The 23,719-nt window shown below is 38.3% G+C and overlaps 1 protein-coding gene across 1 annotated transcript in view; it reads right to left on the bottom strand.

Moving 5' to 3' along the window:
* Positions 1-18,098: 18,098 nt before the first annotated feature.
* Positions 18,099-23,719, bottom strand: part of RSPO3 (R-spondin 3) — a 78,065-nt gene continuing 72,444 nt past the window's right edge. Inside the window, exon 5 of the mRNA XM_037045804.1 lies at positions 18,099-20,121. Coding sequence (XP_036901699.1) covers positions 19,934-20,121 — 188 coding nt within the window. The 3' untranslated portion in view covers positions 18,099-19,933. The remainder of the gene's footprint in view (positions 20,122-23,719) is intronic.

Here is a 23,719-nt window from a genome sequence, read left to right on the forward strand (position 1 = left end):
GATTTTATCCTGGAGGGAGTATAGGATGGCCACTGTCAAGGTTCAAGAGATTTCGAGCCCATGAAAGGAATAGGTAGGCCATAAGAGGCACTAACAGACAGCAAGCTTTAGTGGGCAGTGCTTGGACAGGGATTCATAAGAGAGGAAGTCCCTTATATTCTGAGACTGTCCAGAGGCTTCTGGGGAAAGAGGCCCATATGTACTTACTCGCATAGTGAGTTTTTTTTTAAGGAAAAGGGTAGTTTTTAATAACTTTTAAAGCAATGGTGAATATCAGGGGAGGGGCTGGGTAATTTTAGATTGGGAGGACACCTGGCCGTGGCGTGTAGCTCCAGTGAAGTTTGGCAGACACAACGAGGAATGTCTTGTAGAAAACTACAAGGATAGCCAAGTGTGCAGCAATGATCATGGAAGAACAATAACAACAAAGCAACAGATTTAAGAAATATTAAGGAAAAAAGTGACAGGACTTCATTACCAGACAAATGTGAAGTTTGAATATAATTTCTGACTTGAGAAAATGGATGGGAAGTGGTCATGTGTCAAGATAAGAAAAACAGGAGACAAGCACCTTTGCAGGTAGGAGGAAGATGGTGAGCTCAATTTGTAACATAAGTTTGAAATGCCATCAAACATTCAAGTCAAGAAGTTTTGCTTGTTTGTTTGTTTTTCTTAAATTATCCATCGTCTACATGAGTCTGGAGTGGACCAGGGTTGAAAATTTAAATGTTAGAATATTAAAATTAAATGGCAGTTAAAATCGAGAAATCAATGAGATTTTCCATATGGGAGATAAAGGAGGAAAATCAATGGTAACTGATATCATAGGCATCAGAAGAAAAGAATTCTAAGAAGAAAGATGGTAAATAACACCATTAGTAGTAGAGAGGTCCTGTGAGGTAAGGATTGAAACATGTCTGTTATATTAAGCAACTAGAAAGACATTTGTAAGATTGGAATTAATGATGCATTGAAAAAAAGCACATTGGTTGAATCAGACTTAAAAAATGGGATGGCGAGGATGGCAAAAGTAAGTACATATTGCGTTTGTACTTTCCTATAGGAGGGAAAGGAAAAGTAAAATCATCGCTAGAAGGAGAAAAGAGACAAGATGGGAGATGTTGAAAGAAAAAAAGAAGTTAAAGATAGAGAAGAGAGGAGATACACTTGACGTAAGGTTTCCAAAGAAATGGACATATGTGGTACAAAAAGCAGATGGAGGGATTAACATCTAAATGCAAAACAACCACTTAACTAAAATAGGAAGAGAAGGTCTGAGTACATTTATATATTGTTTTGGTGTTCTGGGGAGAGACAGGAAGTGAAGACCATTCTTCCATAATGGTCTCTACATTCTCTCTAAAGTAGACTTCATTTTCTGAGAGTGGTGGAGAAAATCACAGTGGCGAGGATCTGCAAATATTACTGTGCGGAATGAAAAAGGAAGCAGACTAGCGGTAGTTAGAAATTTTACTGTGTAATAGTAATAGTGTGACTGATGTGGGAGACCTTTACCCCCTTGCCCTCCCTTGCTCAGCCCACCCCCACCCCCCACTCCCACAGTCAATCCCCACACCATTGTCCATGGGTTATTCTTACATGTTTTTTGGACTAGTCCCTTCCTCTTCTTTTCATTACTCCCTCCCCTCTCCCCTTTGGCCACTGTCACTCTGTTCCATGTTTCTGTGCCTCTAGTTCTATTTTGCTCATTAGTTTATTTTGTTCATTAGATTCTTCTTATAGGTGAGATCACATGGTATTTGTCTTTCACCAATTGGCTTATTTCACTTAGCATGATAGTCTGTCTCTAGTTCCATCTATATTGTCATGAAAGGCAGGAGTTCCTTCTTTCTTTCTGCTGAGTAGTATTCCATTGTTTAAATGTACCACTGTTTTTTTGATACACTCATCTACTGATGTTTTTTAAATAATAAATTATGAAGTGGAGGAAGACCAAGTTGGCAATGATTGTTTAGTGCCTACTCTTAGCAAAAAGAGTAGGCACTGCTTTGCTGTGTTTTATGTAATTTATTTTTATCCCTCAGATCAAGTATGATTTACATATCACTTACAAATGTGGAAAATGAATCTTAGTTGAGTAATTTAATGAAATCAGGAAGAGGATAAGGGTTTAAGATAAATTGAACTACCACAGGTTAGAGTTCTTAATGAGATTTAAAGAATGTTATTTGTGGACCTACAAGTTGAGAGAGCAGAAAATTTAGGAAATTTAACAGAAAATTTAGGAAATCACTGTGGAGTGTGCTGATCCATAAATTGTAAGTCCAGAGCTGGAAGAATTCCAGATGTGACATGGCTTGAGGTGTGCATATAGAGATATACGGGACAGTTATCTAAGATATAGTAGAAAAGACTACATGTTTGACTTTACAAATGATTTGCTCAAGTCTTTGATAAGCATAAAGGGAATGAATAGGGATTCACAATGATAGTTGCATGCAAATATAAAGTTTGATGATGCTAGATGTCTGAGTTTAAAAAAGAAGTTAATGTACAAAAACACTGGCAGAAAATCTTTATCTTTTTTGATCTTCCTCCTCCATGTACCTTCCTCTCATCTCTGATCATTGCCCCCAAACTGTATTATTTCCTTGTTTAATCTGTGTTGCTTCAAATCTGAATTATTCACACCTTACTTTCATCTCTCCCAACTGATACCTAGATTCCAACATACAGGGTCCAGCAGAAGTAATGCCTGCTTGACTGTGCCTGGCAGGGTAATAATGTGGGTGTAATGATTTATAGTTTTAATTTGAACAGTTCAGTTAAAATGCCATATGGTGTGCTTGAGTGTGATATTGTTATGTTACAGAGTTACATGCTTATGATTTTGTAATAAAAGATTTTGAAATAAAACTGGAGCCTTATTTGTGCTGGACCCTGTATTATCAAACTTTTTGTAAATTGAGCTCTCCATTTCCTTGCTTTAACTGAAATTTAAATAATTCTCTCAAAGGCAGGGGTAGATTGGAGAGGGGCATTGGTGTTTAATTAGGCAGGTGGATTCTCTCCCCTCCTGTGAAAATCTCATCTCATGCTCTGGAACTCACTGGTCTCACATTTCCCCACAGAGGTCAGGGGTGAACTTGAGAGAACATGAATAAACAGTCACTTTTCAAAGTCCCAGACTAACTGACAGGGGATTTTATTATGGGGCCTCTGAAGAAACTCTAGCAGACACCCAGATTAGCTGGTTCCCAGGGCCTGACGTGGAGGTGGAAGCCGCAGCAGCCCGGGGAAGACGCCGAGCTGTCCGAGCTGTCCGCAGCAGGACTGCTTCATCAGCTGCTTTAGGCACCTGTCCAGACTCCTGGCTCCTATTAAGCTTGTCTCTAAGAGCTGATTTTTTCCCCATGCCAGTGGCAATTATTTCCCTTCTTCTTTGGCATTTGCTGTGCTTTAATGATTTCTCATTTTATTGATTTTATTTTTGTCCTAGTCTATCCTTCCATTCTATTTGTCCATTTTACAGTTTTTATGTTCACATCCAAAGTATCAGTTATTTCTAACCATATGATCTCACCTTTAATAGGAAACTAATCAATAAAACAAACAAGCCAGCAAAATATGACCAAAGACACTGAAATAGAGAACAGGCTGACAGTGGACAGAGAGGAGAGGGGAAGGAATTTCAGGGAAAAGGGGGAAGGGTTTAACGGGAACAAGTATAAAGGACAAAAACAAGGAGGGGTGGAAATGGGAGAGAGGTGGGGAGGGCTGGGGGTTGGGCTGGGATGGAAGTAAAAGACAGAAAACTGTACTTGAACAACAATTAAAATAAAAAAAACATGAAAAATAAAATATCAGTTATTTCTCTTAGCACTGTATTATTTTTTCAAATTTAGATAAGCATGCTTTCTTTAGCTTCTTCTAAGCTAGTGGGATGAAATAGCAGTAAGGAACGAAGGACAAAGACTTTGCTGCACTCTTTCAAAACCTGAAGCTTGGCACAGATCATTTTGTCAACACTTCTTACATGGGTTTGCTCAGCTAGATATAGATCCATCTAATTGTAGCCACTTCCGTAAATGTTATTCATAAATATATGCAAAGAAGTTCTGTTGAATCCTTTGTTAAATTCAAGATTCATACAGTTCATAAAATTTCCCTAAATTATTACTTCAAAAGCTGTTTTACAAAACCAACATCCCAACCCAGAGAAACATGACAGGAAAGTGTGATTCTCACGGCAGAGCCTGGGGTCTGAGAGCTGTGGAGACCTCGGGGGCCTGAACAGTGCACTCCGATGGTCAGTCAGGTCTATTCTTCTTGCTTCCACATCAACGGCTTCATAGTGGGTTTTGAATTTTGTCAGGTATAAATGCACAACTTTATCATAGTCCTCAGATCCTGCATTTGTTCCTCAGGGCAGGCCCTGTTATTTAGGCAAAAAATAAATGTCTTGAAAATAATTAGCAGTTTTAAGGAAGTAGGAAAATGTCATGGATGTCTTTTTTAATAAGATACACAATAGATATTAGAAAACTGCTTGCTTTTCTGATCCTTCTATATCAGCTTTTATGATTTACAATTTGACTGGAAATCAACTATTTCTCTATCTTTTTCAGTTTAGAAGGAACTGTAAGGTATGTGATTTTTACTCATTACCTGAGTTTCTATCAGGCACACAAATAGCATCTATATTTATCACTGAATCTATACTATAGGCATTACATTAGGTTTCTGGTTTTAGACATCGTATAAGCTAATGGAGACAATTTAGCCCTATTTTTGATGAATATGCTAAGCACAGGATGCTTCTTATCAGCAACTGAACATATTAATAAAACATCTAATTTTTAATTGATTTTTTAAAAATGTATTTATTTTAATTGTTGTTAAAGTACCATTTTCTGTCTTTTACTCCCATCCCAGCCCACACCCCCTCAGTGCTCCCCACATTCCTCCCATTTCCACCCTCCTTAGTTTTTGTCCATGTGTCCTTTATACTTGTTCTTGTAAACCCTTCTTCCTCTTTTCCCCTGAAATTCCCTCCGCTTTCCCCTCTGGTCCCTGTCAGCCTGTTCTCTATTTAATTGACTAGCTGAACCCATGTCAATATGGGAAAGACAGTTATTAATTATAATAAAATATAATAGGTGTCACCAAACCAACTTGCATGTAGTAGGTTGTTGCACGTATTTGAAAAAGGAAAGCAAATATGGAGCAAAAAAAATTATGCTTCATATAAAACATACTTAGGTCTAAATTTCTCTTCGTAAAATTTTTCTACTAGGTAGCAAGAAGCTCACTTGAACAGTTTTCCTTCTTGTCAAAGGTGTGTATTCATGATTCAAAAAACTGACTTACAACATAATTAAGAAGAGATAAGACATCCTTCAGTTGATATTATTATACTCTAAATTAAATGTATGCCTTTTAAAATTTAATTTGTAATTCATCTATCAAGCAACATACAAAAAAGTGGAAATTAATATATACAACATATATATGAGTAAGTTTTGGGCCAAAAAGTATATAGGCGATATGGCTTAAAAGTTTAGAAACTTGTAGTAGGTGTTAAGGTGAGAAAGAATATAGATTAATTTTGGATGGAGAAACCGAGTAAGATGGAATAGCATTACTACATGCATTTTTATAGGAAAGGAGACAATCAGATCAAGGAAAAGGCAAGATCATTCCCTTGCTGAGAATTATGAAGTGGGGTGGGCATCTGAGAGAGGGTTGGAAGATGTGTTGGGGGAAACAGGTTATGATAGAAACAAGGGTTAAACTGCTATTTGTCAACCACACTTAATATTATGTATTCAGTTACACTTGGAATTTCTTTAGAGATTAGCATGATTCTGCTCTTTGTCTGTGGTGGCACATTTCTTTTTCTCCTTGGCTTCAGAAGTTACGAAGCGCTAGTCTAATTCCCTGATAAAGCTGGCTGACCCAGGGAAAGCAAACTTTGTCCCCGGGCGGTGTGCCCTTTCTCATCCACTGAAAGAAGCAGCTTCTCTGTTGTGTTACCTACATTCCATACCTGCAATTCTCTACCTCCCACTCTATCCTCAGCATACTGAGATCCTTCTCACAGGCTTTTTGAAACGTGCTCTGGAAGAGGACCCCATTGGCGAATCCTAGGAACATGAGGTCTTTGGATTGAATGATTTTGTTATAATCACACCTTTTAATCCCCACCCCAACATTTCCATGTTATCACTTTCTTTGTTTCATAGTTATTTACTCTGAGTCTGTCTTCCTCAGTTTCCTTCATAACTTGCTTTTCCTCCAGTTACTCTTTAAATATTGCTAAATGCGTTTAACCTTTTTTCTTCCGTTTCACTGTAGTGGTCTTCTCAGGCCCACTGACCCATGTCCTCTGATTACTTTATTAGATGATTATTCCTAAATTGATCATCTCTGCATTTCATACATTTTAACCAGGGATAGACCCCTATTTCAGACTCCTGTGAGTTTACCTCCGTTGAATGTCTCCTATATCTCAAAATCAATAAAGCGAACGAGCAATCTCCGTCTTGCCTCGGGTGATTTTCCGGTGGTGACACGTTCTCCTCGGACTCACCATGACAAATGTGGGATTCATTTCACTCACTGTGTCCTAATTGTGGTGGTCCCCCTGACTTGTGGCTACTACCTTCAAATGGTCTCTGATACCTGTCCCCTTCTCTCCTTCACCTTTCTCCCTGAATTCATTCAGGCTCTATTTTATTTTGTTTTATTATTTTATTTTATTTTGAAAATTTTAGTTACTTATTCTTAGAGAGAGGGGAATGGAGGGAGAAAGAAAGGGAGAGAAACATCGATGAGTGAGAGAAACATCAATGGGCTGCCTCTCGCCCGGGCCCCAGAGGAGGACCTGCCCACGCAGCCCAGGCATGTGCCCTAACCAGAATCAATGGGTGAGTGATCTTTTGCTTTGCAGGGCGACATCCGACTGAGCCACACAGGTCAGGGCCAGGTTCTACTTATTTTGCCGTTGAGTGACATAGTCTAAATCCATATACTTAAAACTGCTGCTTCCCTGAGTCTCCTTTCCTTTACTCTTTAAAAACGCCTTCCTCTCCTTTTCACCAAAGGTACCTGTGAAGCGCAAATAGAATAATTTCATTATCATTCTTAAAATCCTTAACAGACTCATCACTGCTTTCCAGAAAAAGGCCAAAGTTTTTCACAGATTATGTAAGGCCGCTTGTCATCTGTTCCCGCCCATATGTCTCCCAAATCTCTTGCCTCAGTACCCAAAAGCTACTCAGAGTTCCCCATACAGCATATGCTCTTTTTTTTGCCAGACCGTCCTCATGCGCAGGGATGCCAGCACTCGTCTCCTGACTGGTTTCACGGGCAAAGAGTTACTCACACTTTGGGAATCAGCCACTCACCCTCCCCTGACAGTGCTCCCAAGGCTGAGATCAGGGCTCGTTCCTATTGACCCCCACACCGCCAAGCATGTATTTAGGTAAAAACATATTAATAGCATGAGAGTAGTGTATGTGCTTCTTCCACTAGGAAGATTCAGTGATAAGGATTTTGTCTTCTGTTATTTGTAACAAGAGTATCAAGCCTGTCTCTGGCAAAGGGTAGGTATACAGTAAATCCTCTTTTATTAAATTGAATCTAAAAGATTAGTTATAGAGGGAGGTATATGTGTTGTGTTAGATACCTCTGTGTAGATATATGTGTGTGTATATATGTCTAAATCACATACAAATATTTTTTAAAAAGCATATGTAAAATCTAATAATGATAGCACCAATTTATAGGCCATCCACCATGTGCCTGGCATGCCAGGTACTTAGTTTCCTTTAACCTTCGAAACTCTATCCAGTTCTGTAGTAATATGTTCCCTTTGAATAAGAGGACACTGAGAATCACAAACTTATTTTTCCAAGATTGCATAAGTAGTCAGTGGTGGAGGGATTTAAACGTAAACTCCTTCTGTTTCCAAAGCCTGTGCTCTCTCTACTAACTTTCACTCAGTAGGGCAGCAACCCCAGCTTAAATCCTAGTGTTCTCCAGTGACATCTCTAATTATTCATCTTAGCCATTTCTTCGGAAGCACATTTGGATTGTTCTGTGAAACAGTCAACTGGGGGTGTGTTGGTTGGGAGGGAGGCAGGGCCAGGAGTCCCAGGAGAGGGAAACGGGGGGACTGGTGAATGGCTATGCATAACGTGCTGCCAATGTGCCCCTCCTCTCATATTTCGTCTTCCTTCCTTTCTGTTGAGTTTTGAAATATTTACTTTTGGCTAAATATGTTTTATTTTGTCATTTAGAACCTTGTAATATAAAAATAAAATATTCTTTCTGAAACTTGTAATATGAATAAAGTTTTGTTTTTGTTTGATGAATCTTTGTTGAAAGAGAGGAAATAATTAGTCATCAAAGTGGAGGGTGGTTCTTTTAAATTTATTACGATTTGCAGCCTAGGTAAACATCACCTGCACCAACCTTTGGAATAATTCCAACCTTTGCAATATTCGATGCACACTTTACAATTTAACATTTAGAAGGTCCTTTATGCAGCCTGGGTACAAGTGTCATTTCGGTTAATCAGAAAAAGAAAAAGAAAAAATGGAATGAAATGATTGTTATTTTCAAAAGAGAACTTTTTTTTTCTTTTAAGGAAAATCGCGTTCCTCATTTTGCTTGTATAGTTAGGCCACATGTGCAAAATGCAATAAATATGTGAAATGAAGAGCAGACTGTTAGCAGATGAGACGGTATCTCAGATCATATCTCAGCTTTTTTCCTTCGCCCGGACTACTTACTATGGATAGAAAACAAAGTACACTTTTAAAAAACACTTGTATAAGATTAGATATCCTTACATACTAACCTGACTAAATGAGAAATATTGAGTATCCTACTACTAATTAACATGTTTGTTTCCTTTTAAAAAAAACCAAACTTCATAAACTGGAGACAGAAATAACTGAGAGTATGTAAGTTTGGAATAATTTAACTGATTGTAATTATTTACTGTAAATTAGACATACAGGTTTTTTACTCACAGATGATAGAAGTTTCTATTGTTTTTTTTAGCATTGGACATACCAGGTTTACTGGTATATTTCACTGTATATAGAAATATACACCTACAACAACTTTATCAGAGTATTACATAAAGTGGGCGAAGTGACTACTAGGAAAGTATCTGTGTAACGGTTTATGAGAGGACTCAAGCAAGCCATGCGGTTGTTTTGCACAAGAAGGGAGCCGGTTGCTATAGGTTCTCTATAAACATTAATTGAATGGCATTGCTACACAGAAGTTGGTTGCATATAAGAACTACAGGAAAGGTAGTCTTTTTGCATGCAACTGCAGTGAGGAATAACAATTAAATGTAATAATTGCTATAATATTGTCTTACAATGGAAGTGCTGCATTTTCTAGTACATTACATTGAAGATTTTAGTTTCCTGAGGCAAAAAGAAGGTAGTTTTCTAGTCTACCAGTACTAATGATAATTAAAGCTAATTATGAACCATTTTATATATAGCTGAAGCAGCTTAGTGACAACACATATTATCCTAGTTTCAAAGAGTAGAAAATGAGCATTAAAATAATGAGTAACCCAGTTTGTGAAGAGACGTTATGTACAGACAGCATTACATTCTTTGGTATTTTAAAGCAAAATCAGAATGTCTATGGTTTGTGTTTGGTTAATAATCTAAAGTATTTCCTAAATTTAAAAAATGAAATTCATACTTTATTAACAGAACTAGGAAAAGTTAGCACACTCAACTCACCCATCCAAAGCTTTGTCTCCAGATGTTATTTCATATTTATTTTGCAATGTTTATTATGACAGTCTGAGCTGCTTATGTTTTAAAGATACATTGGTCAGTTTATTTATAGAGAGACAGCTTCTTGAAATGAGGACAATTTACTTTGGGCTTGTGGGTTAAAGCCACACAGCACTAGAAAGAGAGGGTGCGGCTGGTTTTCTCCAGCATGTTCTCTGTTATTCCTTTCATTATGAGGATGCTGTTTTTTCCTTTCTCTCTTTTTTTGATTCTATAAGATTTTATGTGATTCACCCTGTGAGAAAGAGTTGAGCTCTTGGACCTGTTCATCTGACCAGAAATGAAAGAAGCACAAGGCAGAATGGGTGACTGAGCCCTGGTGCACTTGCTTACAAAACTGGCTTCCATCAAAGCTGCAAGGAGATTTTCCCAAGGCACCCAGGATAGAGAGCACTTTGTTCTGTTCTGATGGAGGTACTGGTGCTTCTCACATCAGGCTGTGCCCTGGCTAGCAGACAGGGGGCTGTGTTTGTGCACTAGGGTCGTTGAAGTTTGCGGAGGCCACGTGCACTGAACGATTCTGCTATCCTTTTCCTTTATGTGTTATGAAATAAAACAATATTAAACTGAAAAACCAGAAAGAGTAAGTTCTTCTTTTCCTCATTGTAACTACTTCAATGTCACTTTAATAATATGAATAACTTTTTCCTTTTAAAATTATTTCAGCATATAATTTTTTCCAAAAGTTGTTTGTCTTTACCTCTGCCTTCTCGAGGCCCCTTAGAGTGGGCTTCATGTTTCTGTCGGGGCACCCAGCACCGAGTCTGTGGGAGTGCAGGCCAGGGCGTTGCAAAATAGAAGCTGGGAGTGTGAGAGCCAGTGAGGCTGAGGAAGGAAGCACTGAGAGCAGCTTTGGACTTGGCCAGCGTAGCGTCGCTGGAACCATAATATTGATATTTGCAGAAGGATTGAAGCCTCCTTTTGCAAATCAGAATATCTAGGGAATTCCACTTTTAATTATTTTCTTCTACTTTAGCATTGTTTTTCTTTCCACAGTTAAAGAAGTGATTTGGGAATCAATTTGTTTTCTGAAGTATTCTCCTCAATTCCCTCTTAATGATTGAGTATTACATAGAGTTTCAAGTAACTAACACAACAGAAAGTGGGACAATAGAATCCTTTTTTTTGTTGTTGTTTTGAGGATCTGAAATCATCTTACACTGGTTAATTCTCTAGTTGAAATGCTACTCAAAGGTATTTTTTATTTTTTTCAGTCCTTCAGAACATTGCTTGGGGAGCAGGTCAAGACCCTGGTTTTCCTACCTAGCTCAGTGAGTGGTTCAGCCATGACTGTTTTTACAAACCAAGACATTTTTCTTCAAACTGATCATTAAAACACCGTGTCCTTACAAAGTTGGAGTTCTGTGTTTTCCCATTTTCTGTTTTTTTAAAAATCAAGACTTATGAAATTATGTAACTACAAAAGCAATACGTTTTCTTATTATCTTTACAGACTTGAAAACCTTAACACTTTCTGTGGATGCCAGGATTGGTGCAGCAATTTTAACAACATAACACAAGGCCTTTAACCTCCACCTAGAGACCGTATAGAAAATTTTAGGAAAATATTTAGGTAGCTGTTACATATGAAAATACTAAGTGTAATGGCTAGATTTTGGAGCACTGTTGCTAATTAGCTATATGATGAGGATGTAAGAGTCTATTGTTTGATTATTTAGTTAAGCAATAGCTCGTTAACAGATAATCCTATCATCTGAATGTGTTTCCCATCCCTGATTCATATGTGGGAATCCTAATGTCATATGTGATGGTAGGAGGTGAGACCTGTGGGAGATACTTAGGTCATGAAGGTGGAGCCCTCATATTTGTGGTTAGCGCACTCACAAAAGAGCCTCCAGAGAGCTTTCGAGCCCTTTTCTACCACATATATACATAGGGAGCAGGTGGCATCTGTGAAGTATACAGTGGGCCCTCCCTAGACACCAGGTCTACCAGAGCCTTGACCTCAGACTTCCATCTTCCACAAGTGTTGTCTATAAGCTACCCAGTCTCTGGTATTTTATCCTAACAGCCCCATTGGACCCAGACGGATTGCAAGTTCTACTAACGGGTATTATGGTCATTTCCCAAAGTGACTATATTAAACCTGAAATAATTGATGCTTTTTCTATAGTAATTTCTCTTTACGTTTATTGATTTTTAAAAGATTTTACTTATTTAATTTTAGAGAGGGGGAAAGGAGAGAAAAAGACAGGGAGAGAACATCAATGTGAGAGAGAGACATCTATTGGCTGCCCCTCCCAAACCTCAACCCAGGCATGCACCCTGAATGGGAATTGAATGGGTGACTCTGCTTTACAGGATGACGCTTAACCAACTGAGCCACACTAGTCAGGGCAAAGTTTATCCATTTTTAATCCTCCTCTAACAATTTAGTCTATATGTATTTGTTTTGTAAATGACTGGTTGTTTTGGGGGGATGGAAAGTGTGAAGGCAAGGAAGCTGATATTGGTACTGAACTTCAAATGGCTTAGGCATGTCAGAATGAATGTATATGCCCAAGCAATCTGTTTTGATGATTGGGGAAAGGATAATTTTCATAATAAATTTGGAAAATCTGGGGACCTGGAATGGCATATTCTAATGATCTCTTCTTTTCTATAAATAAATAAATAGCATTTTGGATTTGATTGAGTCATATGGAAATACAAATTAAGCTCTATTCTCTTGACCCTTTCACATGTTGCGTATTAAGCTGCGCTTTAAATATTCCACAGGCAACAAGCGGAACTGTTGGTTTACCACAATAATTCATTCTCCCCCACACCACCCTAGAAACTCCAACTTTTAAAAGGAGATGGCAATCAGGAAAGCTAGAATTCATTTGCATAAAAATGACTCACTTTCCTAAACTGACTCTACTTGTCTATCATAAATTATTCTCACTGCTGGTTTGGATAAAAATGGAATGAATTTTCCTGTAGCATTTGGTGTGCTCCTAAAGTGAGTCATAATCATTTTTTTTACTATGGGCAAAAAATCAGTAGGGTAAACTTAGTGATAAATGTGCCCTACTCCTAAATAGGTACTGCACAAGGAAAATTCCTGAGTGTTAAATACCAAGTGTTTCTATTTGTTTTTTCTAGTTTCCTTTTGTTTTGTCTTATTAAAATACTACTGTAAGTGTAAACAGTATTTTTCCTTAGTTTTACATTAAAAATAGGGTAACTTACTGAAAGATTTCTTCAACTCCTAGATTAATTTTTTAAAATATTTTTTAAATATTTTATTTATTTATCTTTAGAGGGGGAGGGAAGGAGTGAAGTATCAATGTATGGTTGCCTCTCATGCATCCCCTGCTGGGAACTGGCCTGCAACCCAGGCATGTGCCCTGACTGGGAATCGAACCTTGATCGTGTGGTTCGCAGGCCCATGCTCAATCCACTGAGCTACACCAGTCAGGGCCCTAGATTAATTTTTAAATCGTTGGGAGCATCCCCCCCTCCGCCCCCGCAAACTAGCCAACCAAAGAATGTAAACAAGCAAAGTAGAGAACCAAAGTAGGGAAAGAGGTCAAAGGCCAGGTCCATTGACATTGCCAGTAGGAGAGCCCATTGCCCCAGGCTAAGAGCATGTGCCCCAGGCTAAGAGCATGGCTGGGTTTGTTTGTTTGTTTGTTTGTTATATGTGTGTTTGTTTTGTATAGCATTGCAGAGGAGCTTCAGTATGTGGTTGTCACTGACTAGCTGTAATGATGAAAGTAAGAGCCCTGCCCCCCAGTTTTGGGGAAGGATCATACCTTCCTTCCTTCCTTCCTTCCTTTCTTCTTTCCTTTCTTCCTTCCTTCCTTCTTTCCTCCCTCCCTCCCTCTCTTCCTTCCTTCCTTCCTTCCTTTTTTTCTTTAACTTTGAGTTGGCTGAGCTATTACAGAACTCCCTACCACTAGAGAGGTTGGGACCCACCAGGAGTGAGCATGATCTTGGGAGAGAGAGCATGCTTGTTAGCATCAATTGACTCAAAAATGTCTCTGGTATAATATCAAGATTTAGCGGTAGCCTATGTTATTTGTTTGGGCACCACAAAATTTATTAAGTGAAGTGTAGCTTCCTGCTCCACCACGGATGTATCTCCAATGCCAGCAGCTACAGAAAAATATGCCGCAAGGAAAGGCTGCATGCTACATTCTCAAATTTGTGGTCACCTCAGGAATTAGTGCTTTTATTAACTCCTTCTAGGGAAAGATATAGATAATTTCCTCTAAAAAAAGTCACCAGTGAGGTCAACAGTGTGAGGAATGAGGAAATGAAAGGAAATCTCTGTAGTGAGTGAACAGTTAGCAATAATAGTAGCTTATATTTATTGGGCTTTATAATTTCAAAGCATTTATAAATGTATTATATCTTTTCAGATTTTATTATAAATGTAGATGGCTTTGCAAAATTTTTAATGAGTTATTAAATTAGTTGCAAAATATGTCCCTCGCTTAAAACCTGTTTGTGACAAAAGTTTAACAGGGATTATTTGAGAGCAAATCAGTTAACCCTTAACTAGCCAGAAAACATTGGTAATGAAATTATTTAACTTTGTTTAAGAGTATTTCTAAATGCATTTTCCAATTCTCTGTTTTTAGAAGTAAAACTTAATCTTTAGTCGATGAGTCAGTATCTTGGACTATCTGAGCACCATTTCAAACATTGTTTTCCATTTTGCACAACTATAGATACAGAAGTGTAAGATATTCTTCCAACTGCTTATTCATCAGACTGTTTTATGGTTATATAATTCTGTCTTCTGAAATTATGTCACCAATTTTCCAGCTAATGGAATATTCCTACTAGAAGAGGTTCTCTTACAACTGTACTTTAGTCAACATGGAAAAAGTGATTATTATCTTTAGCCTGTCTTCCTTTCCATTTTTCTTATCTGTTTAGATGATGAATGTGTTACTCTTTGAATTACCTGAGATGTAGAATGATTAAGAAGAAAAGGTGTGTGACAATTAAAATACCCATGTCGAATGTGTGGAGTAGCTGGAAGAAAGTGAGGCATTATTTGAACAAAGTTGTTTTGGCAGTTCCAATAGAAAAGATTTGTTGATGTTTCTTACTGTATCAATGCAATTCTGAACAAGGACTAAGGGAAAAAATGATAGTGTTGGAAAATATCTTGCTTACATGGAAGGGAACTGAATTGAGAGTCAGCCCAATGTCACAAAGGGCAAGAGCCATCCAGAACTTGTTCCAGGGGTCATACATGTTTTCCCTCTGTGTCTGAACTGTGGTCTTTTTCTGTTTGCATGTCATTCTCATTTCTCCTTTTCCCTCCAAGCACTCTTGCTTCCCCTCATCCACAGCCCTGTCAGCCATCCCATGGGCCCTCTGGAGCTCACACACACACAACATTTCTCCACATCCTCACACACACTCAGTCACAAGTGAGTTCAGATTCAGAGTTGAGTATTATTCTGGGGTGAGGCCTCTGTGAGCTGACTTCCAGGTTTCTCCTTCATGAGGTCTGGTTCAGATCATGGGAAGGAAAATGCTTCCATAATGTATGTCATGGACATTCTTGGAACTAATAATAAAAATGGCTTTAAGGAATATGATGTAGGGAAGGAATGTGGATTTTGGAGTCATCAAGAGCTGGGAGTGACTTCCAGGTCCACTGTGTGCTGGCTCTGTGACTCTGGGCACTTTCCTGTGCCTCAGTTTTCTCCTTTTAAAAACAAGAATATCAATGACGCTCTCAGAGGGCTTTTGGGATAATTCCATAATGTCATTTAGTCAATGGTAAGCAGCTAGCAGAAAGAAGGTATAGACAATGTTTTTGTTTTGTTTCTCTTTTCTAATAAATCTAGAAATATAATAAAAGCTAATACACATAAAATTTGTGAGATCAAGTATTGCTTGAAGGGGGAAAAACATCATTTGATACGACCACCAATATCATTTAATCTTATTATTTCAAAAGGAAATGGATTTATACTGGCTTCCAGACAACTCACTTTTTTTTCAGATGTCCCCATGTCCCCCCACTTGCCCACCTCCATCCAGCCTCCACCCCTTTCCTCTGGCCATCTGCACACTGTCACCTGTGTTTATGGGTTTTGGATTTGTGTTCTCTGGCCGATCCCTTCACAGTTCCATTTGTATTATAAGAAGTAATTCCCTATTTGTAACTAATCAGCTTTAGAAAGAAGCTCCACCTCCCTAATTTGCACATAAATAGTAGCAGTTAAATTGAGAAACAGTGTATTCAGTTTCTCTGCCATTAAAATATGTCCATAGGAAAGATAGTGTCTATTTATGCCCATTTATAAAAATGTATAGTTTAAAAAAGTAATTTCTTACTTTTAAGAAGATCCTACACAAAACTGACATTTACATTTTAGTTACTATTATTCATTTCCATTATTTTCATATATATGCTTACTCCTTGGAATTATTACATGTATATACTTATCGGATATAATTGCATGTTCTAATCAATAAATAAAATAGATTTCTATGGGTTACTTATGGAATGAATCATCACTTTCCATCAATATTTATTTATATACGTAATAGTTATTATTATAATGAGTGATTAAACTTTTAGTTCTCATAATAATTGTGCAAGATAGGGGTTTTCACATTGTGTTTGCAGATGACCAACAGAGGCCCTGAGAGACCATAGGACTCGCCGAAGGTCACACACGTGATAGCCAGTCACATAATAGAACTGGGATGTTAACTCAGCTGTCTAATTTTGGCTATGGTAAATTTCCCGTTTCTTTTCTGTCTCCCTTTGTGGGAATCTGCCTCAATTCCTATTGTTTGCCCTATTTATGTATTTCTTCTTTCTGTCTCAATGTTTTTGATGTCAATATTTTAAAACCAGTAGTGTAGATTACTTTAATTCAATACCCATCGGAGCAGTGGAGTTTAATCTACATACTCCTAAAAGCCCATACATTTCCACATTTGGGAAAAGCAAGGTTGGGGAATCCCAAAGGACACTCTCGCTAAGGAGGACACATTAGGGCATCGCCTGAACTATTGGGAGTGTCAACTCCTCCCCTAACTGGGATCACAGTGATCATCTCCAGCCCACCTCTTGTATGTTGTGCTTAAAAGGGACTTATCTAAGAAAAAGGAGATAAAAAATATGAACAGTGAAAGGACAGCACACTCACAGTTATTAAAATGATACCAAAAACCAAAAGCAAACTAAGAGGACAGCTAGATCAGGAGCGGAACCATAGAAATGGAGATCACATGGAGGGTTAGCAACAGGGAAGTGGGAGGAGGAGAAGCGGGGAGAAGGTACAGAGAATAAGTAGCATAGATGGTAGGTAAAAAATAGATAGGGGGAGGGCAAGAATAATATGGGAAATGTAGAATCTAAAGAACTTGTGACACATGGACATAAACTAAAGGGGGGAATGGGAGGGGAGGGGATGTGCAGGGTAGAAGAGAATGAAGGGCGGGTGGAAATAAGACAACTATAATGGAATAATCAATAAAATATATTTTTAAAAAAGAAAAGAAATGGGGACCCAGAGAAGTTAGTGATCTGCCAGTAAATAACAGCTGGGACTGGAGCCTAAACATGCTGACAGAACAGAGACCTCCCTCCCCCCCCATTATAAAGCAGAACATGGAGGCCGGATCCAGAATATGGATCAGGCATAGACAGATTTATGTTGCTGTATTCTCTTGATCTTTTTTTGTACCCAAACTGACCAGCCATCTTTTACCACTATTGGTTCGCCAGATCTTAGACACAGAATCAGAGCAGAAAGTTAATGCCTTCTGTGACCAGAAGCTGATTGTGAGTTTGTGCTCAAAGTTGAGTAGTCTGCTAGTACAAAGATTAGAACAATCCCATATACCTAAAGATCTACTATAGGTGGACTGAGAATTGGGTGGTAAAATTCATGCTACTGTTGTTTGCATTTATACCTCACCCAATTTGTAAATATCTGTGTTAGTTTTCATTTTTTCCCCTGCAGGAATTCTACCTTTGTTTAAGTACGGCATCAAAGACTTAGATGGTCTGGCATCGTCTAGATGACCACGGGGTGAAAGTCTTGAGTCAAAACACATGAGAAGACGTGATAGTCATGTGCCACAATTGTTGTGTCCTGGTTTATTTAACCTTTTCCCAGTACTGTGTATGTAGGCACAGGCCTTCCCAGTAATTACTTATTGAAACAATGAAGACAATGATAATATGAAAAGATACACATAAAATAATTTGGCCACTTATGCTTGATTAGGTAGGACTGAGGACAAAGATGATGTTTGAAACCAAGAAAAAAATTTAAAACATGGGAATATTTTCTTTTCTACCTAATGTTGTTCTGTAGAAAAAGTTCTGGTTATCCTTGGTAACATAAGTTGTAGTTGAAGAAAGAATTGTTTTTATACATTGGAAATAGATCTACTCAGTTGAAATGCTTTTCTCATGTGCCTAAGAAAACACCAGAGTGAGAAATAGGAATACATTATTCAAAAATTTGTGTTTTGGAAGAGCAAAGGAGAAGTGGGCAATGAAGTAAGCCAATCAGTCCACATGAATTGGTGGAGAAAGAGTGCCCGGAAGAACTGAGCCAGAAGCCCAATTCACTGCAAATTCTTCAGAAAGCAGCGATCTTTAGAGGGTGAGGAGGCATGGTGGACAGAGCAGCCACACAGCATCCCTCCCACTACAACAGGAAGTTGGGTCATACGATGATGTGCACAGCCCTGGGCTGGCCATGTCCTCTGCGAAACACTGGTGAGGCCTTCAACCAGTGTGACTTCAGTCCCCCAAAGAGGTCCACAGCCTGAGAAAATGCAGGGAAGAAAAGGCCAAATGTTCAAGATGCATCCACGTGCAAACAAGGTGCTCATTTCTAAGCAATGAAAGGGTCAGTGAAATAATTTAGGGAGGCCTATATATCTGTAATAAGAGTTTTGTTGATTACGATAAGAAAATAAGTTGAATAAATATCTCCTGATATCCTTTAAGTAAATCTCCATTGGTTCATATCCCAAGGAAAATTTAAAAAGAAAACGCTAAGAAATGTAGTATGTTCTGAATGACATCAGATACAGAGTTCTCTCCTAATTTATCAGTCTCTAAGAGTAACAATTTTCCAATAAAACAAAATAAACCAAACTTTTAAAACTATCAACAAATATATTTATTGTGGTGGCTTTCCCCCTACTAGATACACCTTGTTAGAAAGTAGTATCCCTCTTAGTTCCAGGTGGACCATTAAGCAGGTATAAAATGGTTTCTCCCTCGTAGAGAAAGAAAACACATGACTTTGCAAACCTGTTATATTCTCCTTGCTCTAGTTTCTGTTTTCTATGAAATCACAATTTCCTTCTAATAAGTATGGTTTTGCTTTTGGAAGCAAGTTACAGGTACGTGTTACAGACTTATATAACCCCAGGGGCAGCAGAGGCTGAACCACGTGGTGCCAACATAGACTGGAGACCTGTTCCAGGTGATCACAACCTTTCACAGTGTTGCAAAGCACACAACTCATCTCCAACTCTATGGCTTCTTCCACACTTTGCCTTTCTCCAATCCCATACAGCATATTTAACCCTATGTGCACTCTCATGCTTCTTGCAAGATGGGATGAGGGCAATAGGACCAATCTTACAACAGTTGTTTCTGTGGTGAGAATTCCTGATTCCAAATGCCAGGCCCTAACATCTGAGCACTCTCCAAATCTCCTGGACAAAACAACACTGTCCTTTGAAAGATGTTTCTCTCCCCTGATCTCTTGTTTGTTTTGAAGGGATATGGTATCTTTGAATTTGCAGAGCTATCTTTTGCTTCTTAAAACAATAGCTTGAAAAAATATTGTTTTAATAGGGAAAAGATGTTGATTCTCCAGATGACATCATTAGGTTGTTACAACTTATAGCCTATTGATAAGTATGTACAAAATTCTTGTCTCTTAAAATGCACAGAAGCATGTAAGATAACCATTTGAAAGCACCCCTTCTTTGAACTTTGGGCTCTGTGTTGTTAACTATGCTTGTATGAAGGTATAGCAACTATTTGGAATGTTGTTTAGACTGAGCAGTAACTGACACGTTGTCCATTTGTGGTCCTGATGGCGAGAGCACCTGTCCTGGGCATCTGGTTGAGATAGCAGCATCATGAGTCTACGACGACCTCATGGAACCCTCTAATGTACAGTGCCGACGGATACTGATATCTGTTGTTTATCCTGGACCTTTCGCTTCTTCTGCTGCTGTTTATTTTCTCGTTGTTCTGGGGTTTCTCTGCTCGGTTCCAGACCTTTGTTATCAGGTACTGCATCCTTATTTTCTTCTTTGTTAAGTTTTTTTCTTTTCCTCTCCCTTCCTTTTTTTCCTGAAATAAAAGATATGCTTTTAAAAATTCATTCAATTATGTTTTATTTGGTTATCTTAAATTTTTAAAAATGGGTTACATTTTTCTTAGTTTACATACTATACCCATAGATACCAAATATTTACTGTTTAAGTCATTCACTCAGTTACTCTTTATTAAGTCCATGTGATATTTCAAGCAGGAGAAACATGAAACACACAAAAGATGAGGAAGCAATGAATAGATAATAGTTCCAACCTTCAGAAGCTTTTATTGATATGTTTGGTAATATTTAACATGATGGATATGTAGGGATATTTGATAGAAAGTTTCAAATAGATTTCTTGCCACATTAGAAATTTATTAATGATGATGTGTTATCTGGCTCTTATTAAGGCACTATTTTGTGTTCAGAAGTTTCTCAGTAGCAATTACATATTTGCAACCTGCCAATATATCTGCATGACATCTACTATTTAGAACAGAATTGATTTGCATACAAATATGCAAATAATGGCTCATGGGAAATACCAGGACAATTGCTTTAACAGACAACTTTAACTGACAACTTTTAACACAAACATTTGCATGTTGATATTAATTTCCATGGCTGTTTCTTTGTGTGTAGGAGCTGTGGTGACTGTACCATCAATAACTGCAGAGCATAAGCTGCAAGAGTGGGGATTTTGTCTCCATCAATCAAATGAGCGGGTAGTTATTGCATGTGTGTCGGGTTCCATGGGAGCCTGATTTTAAACTGGGCTTCAGGCATAGATCTGCACCACGTCAAATTTGCACTATGAGGCATTTTACAAAGCGGCCTCAATAGGGGTTTAAAGGTTTTGATGTGGAAAGGCATATTGCGAGGTAGACTGGAGCCAGGCTGAAGAACCGAATTCCATTCCATTGGCACTGGAGAATGGCTGAGAATTTTAGACGAGAGTAATTTGACCGAATTGTATGAGCCTGGAATGGATAGTTTTAAATTTATCTCTAAATAGAGGATTAACTGGATGTTTTACTATCATGTAAACATTTGACATACACCATCAACAGTGTAAAATAATTTCAGAGATCATGGGTTTAATAACATCCATTAATACCCATATCCAAAAAAATACCCATATCTCAATGAGAAATTACTATTTCAGTATTATAGTAAATGAAAACCAGGAATCAACTATTCCTTGATATGGAACAAATTCTGATAATTCCTATCCCCACCTACTAAGCCATGCAAAATCTGATATTAGTCTTTGTCTACAAAATGTTATTTTGGACAAAGGTATTTTGGGGAAATGATTTGCATGAGGGAACCAAAATATTTTCATGTCCTGAAATAGTCTGCAAATATTGAATTCAGCGGTTTGGCTTTCCTTTTCCTGAGCTCTGGTTTCAGAATCCCAGGGAGCGATATTATTAATAGTGCATCCATGTACCCGGCCAATACAGCCTCCTTGGATTGATGACTTTTTGCCACAACCAGCTTTGTCCGAGACTATATTTACAAAAGCTTCTAGTTACTTTATGAAAACCTGCCTTGTTGGGCTCAACATAACACACCTCCAAATTCTGGACTGTAAAAGGATAGTTAACCAATAATGAGAATTCAGACCACTGTAAAACAAATATCAAATTGTTCTGAATATGTAGACATGAACAAAATATATTGAAGTTGACTACTAGGCCTAGGGCCGAACTATTTGTACACTGAATCACCAATTCTACTTTTCTTTTCATTCAAAAGAATGCTGCTGGGTTGATAAGATTCCTATGGAAGAAATCCATGTTTTGTTTTGTCTTGTTTTCCCCCCACATTGGCTTTCATTACTATACAAGTACTGACTTGCACTTGGTAGCTGAACAGAGAAAAGTGAAGAGTAAATTTACCTTACTGAATATATAGCATATTTTAATTTTCATAAAGCTTCACAAACTAAAAGGGAAAGATGCTGGTTTTCATGGTATGTGTTTGGTTTTCAGAAGGACCCGGCTGCAGAGGTTAGATTACACAATACTTCTATTTTAAAAAGCATTTTGGAGTAGTTTAAGCTCAACTCCAAAAAAATTGTCGGTGAAAATTATTCCAAAGTTTCATAGAAACTACTGACCCCAGACAAAATGTAACTTTTATGGAAATCATCCAAAAGTTCAGTGTTCAACATTGTTCTCTTGTTGATGGCCCAGCACCTGTCAGCTGTGACAAGGACCGAAATGTTTTGAACACATAAGAAATACATTGTTTCTTTCCTGATCACAGGTTGATGTATGTGTTTTTTAGCCACATGTGACAACATACTCAACTCACAGTGCATTTCTTCTTATTAGCAAACTGATAGGATTATTTCTTAAGACGGGCAGAAACATTTTTGAAAGTCGCGTGAAACTCAGTATTGTACTTTTATTACCCAAGGAACAGCTATTTAAGTGCGGGCGGTGAGCAAAGGGGAGGCTCGAGCAAAGAAACAGAAAACTAGCACGTTGTATATCCGTGTTGCCCAACGGAGGGCTGTTGCACAACAGAAAAAGGGGATTATTATTTTTTACAGGCCATGTGTTAGTGGTTGGAAACACTAACTACCCCTTTGCATAAATAATATATTTTCCTCTTGTCCGAGAAATAAAATAGAAATACTGAAGAGTGGCTGTACTCCATTAAAAATCATGTGCCATTTGGGAAATTCTGCAAGGTTTTCATTAGCGGGGACTTCTTTTTTGCTATGCTGATGACTTTTCATTGACGTGGTCAATAGTTACTTTAATACCTTTTTTTTTGTAATTTTGCAAACCAATCAGTCCAGTTATCACAGTCTCACATAGATGTTTATGTATGGTCCTTCACTGATTATGCGCCTATGCATGGGCACATGTGTCCTGGAATTGGGCCTTGGACCATTCTTATGATTAAAAGAAAGTTCATTTTCTCTTCACGTTCCAGCTATGAGGATGGTGTTTGGGTAAAGAGACGTTGCCATAAGCAATTGAGTACGACCCGAGACCTGGCAGGAAAGCACTGGAGTGGGGTGTTTAAGACCACTGCCTTAGAGTCAGAGTCACTTGGTGTTCCAATTCCGAGTCTGCCATTACCTGTTGTGTGGTTTCGGCACATTGTTGCTATCTTTAGGAATTAATTGTCTGATGCTTAAGGTGTGGATAATGGTTGCTACTTGTTAAACTTTGTAAGCATTACACAGGTGCTTGTAAAGCACTTAGCATAGTGCCTGGCACACATTAATCAGGGGGGAAATGAAAGCTAATGTTATTAACTCATTACACAAACATGAATTAAGCCTTGACTCCATGCCCCAAATTGTGCCAAAACCTGGGGATCCGAGTGAGATGTGGAGACAGACACAATTATTACCGTCACAAGCTAGTACTCAAATAGATTCTGTTGGGAGCACAGAGAGGAGGGCACTGAACTCTGCCAGTGGAGATTGAGACGCACTGCCCACGACGGGGTGACCTTTGAGGAGAGCCTTACCGAATGAATGAGAGGTTACCAGGCTGAGGGGGAAGAAGGGTATGTGGGGCAGCAAACAATACTTCAAGGGCATGAAGGCATGCAAGGACACGATAAAACTGGGGAACTGAAAGTAGTCTTTCTCGGTTTGATCAG

This window comes from Sturnira hondurensis, unplaced genomic scaffold (genome assembly GCF_014824575.4).
Source record: "Sturnira hondurensis isolate 20B ecotype Veracruz unplaced genomic scaffold, ASM1482457v3 Scaffold0004474, whole genome shotgun sequence".
Lineage (NCBI taxonomy): Eukaryota > Metazoa > Chordata > Mammalia > Chiroptera > Phyllostomidae > Sturnira > Sturnira hondurensis.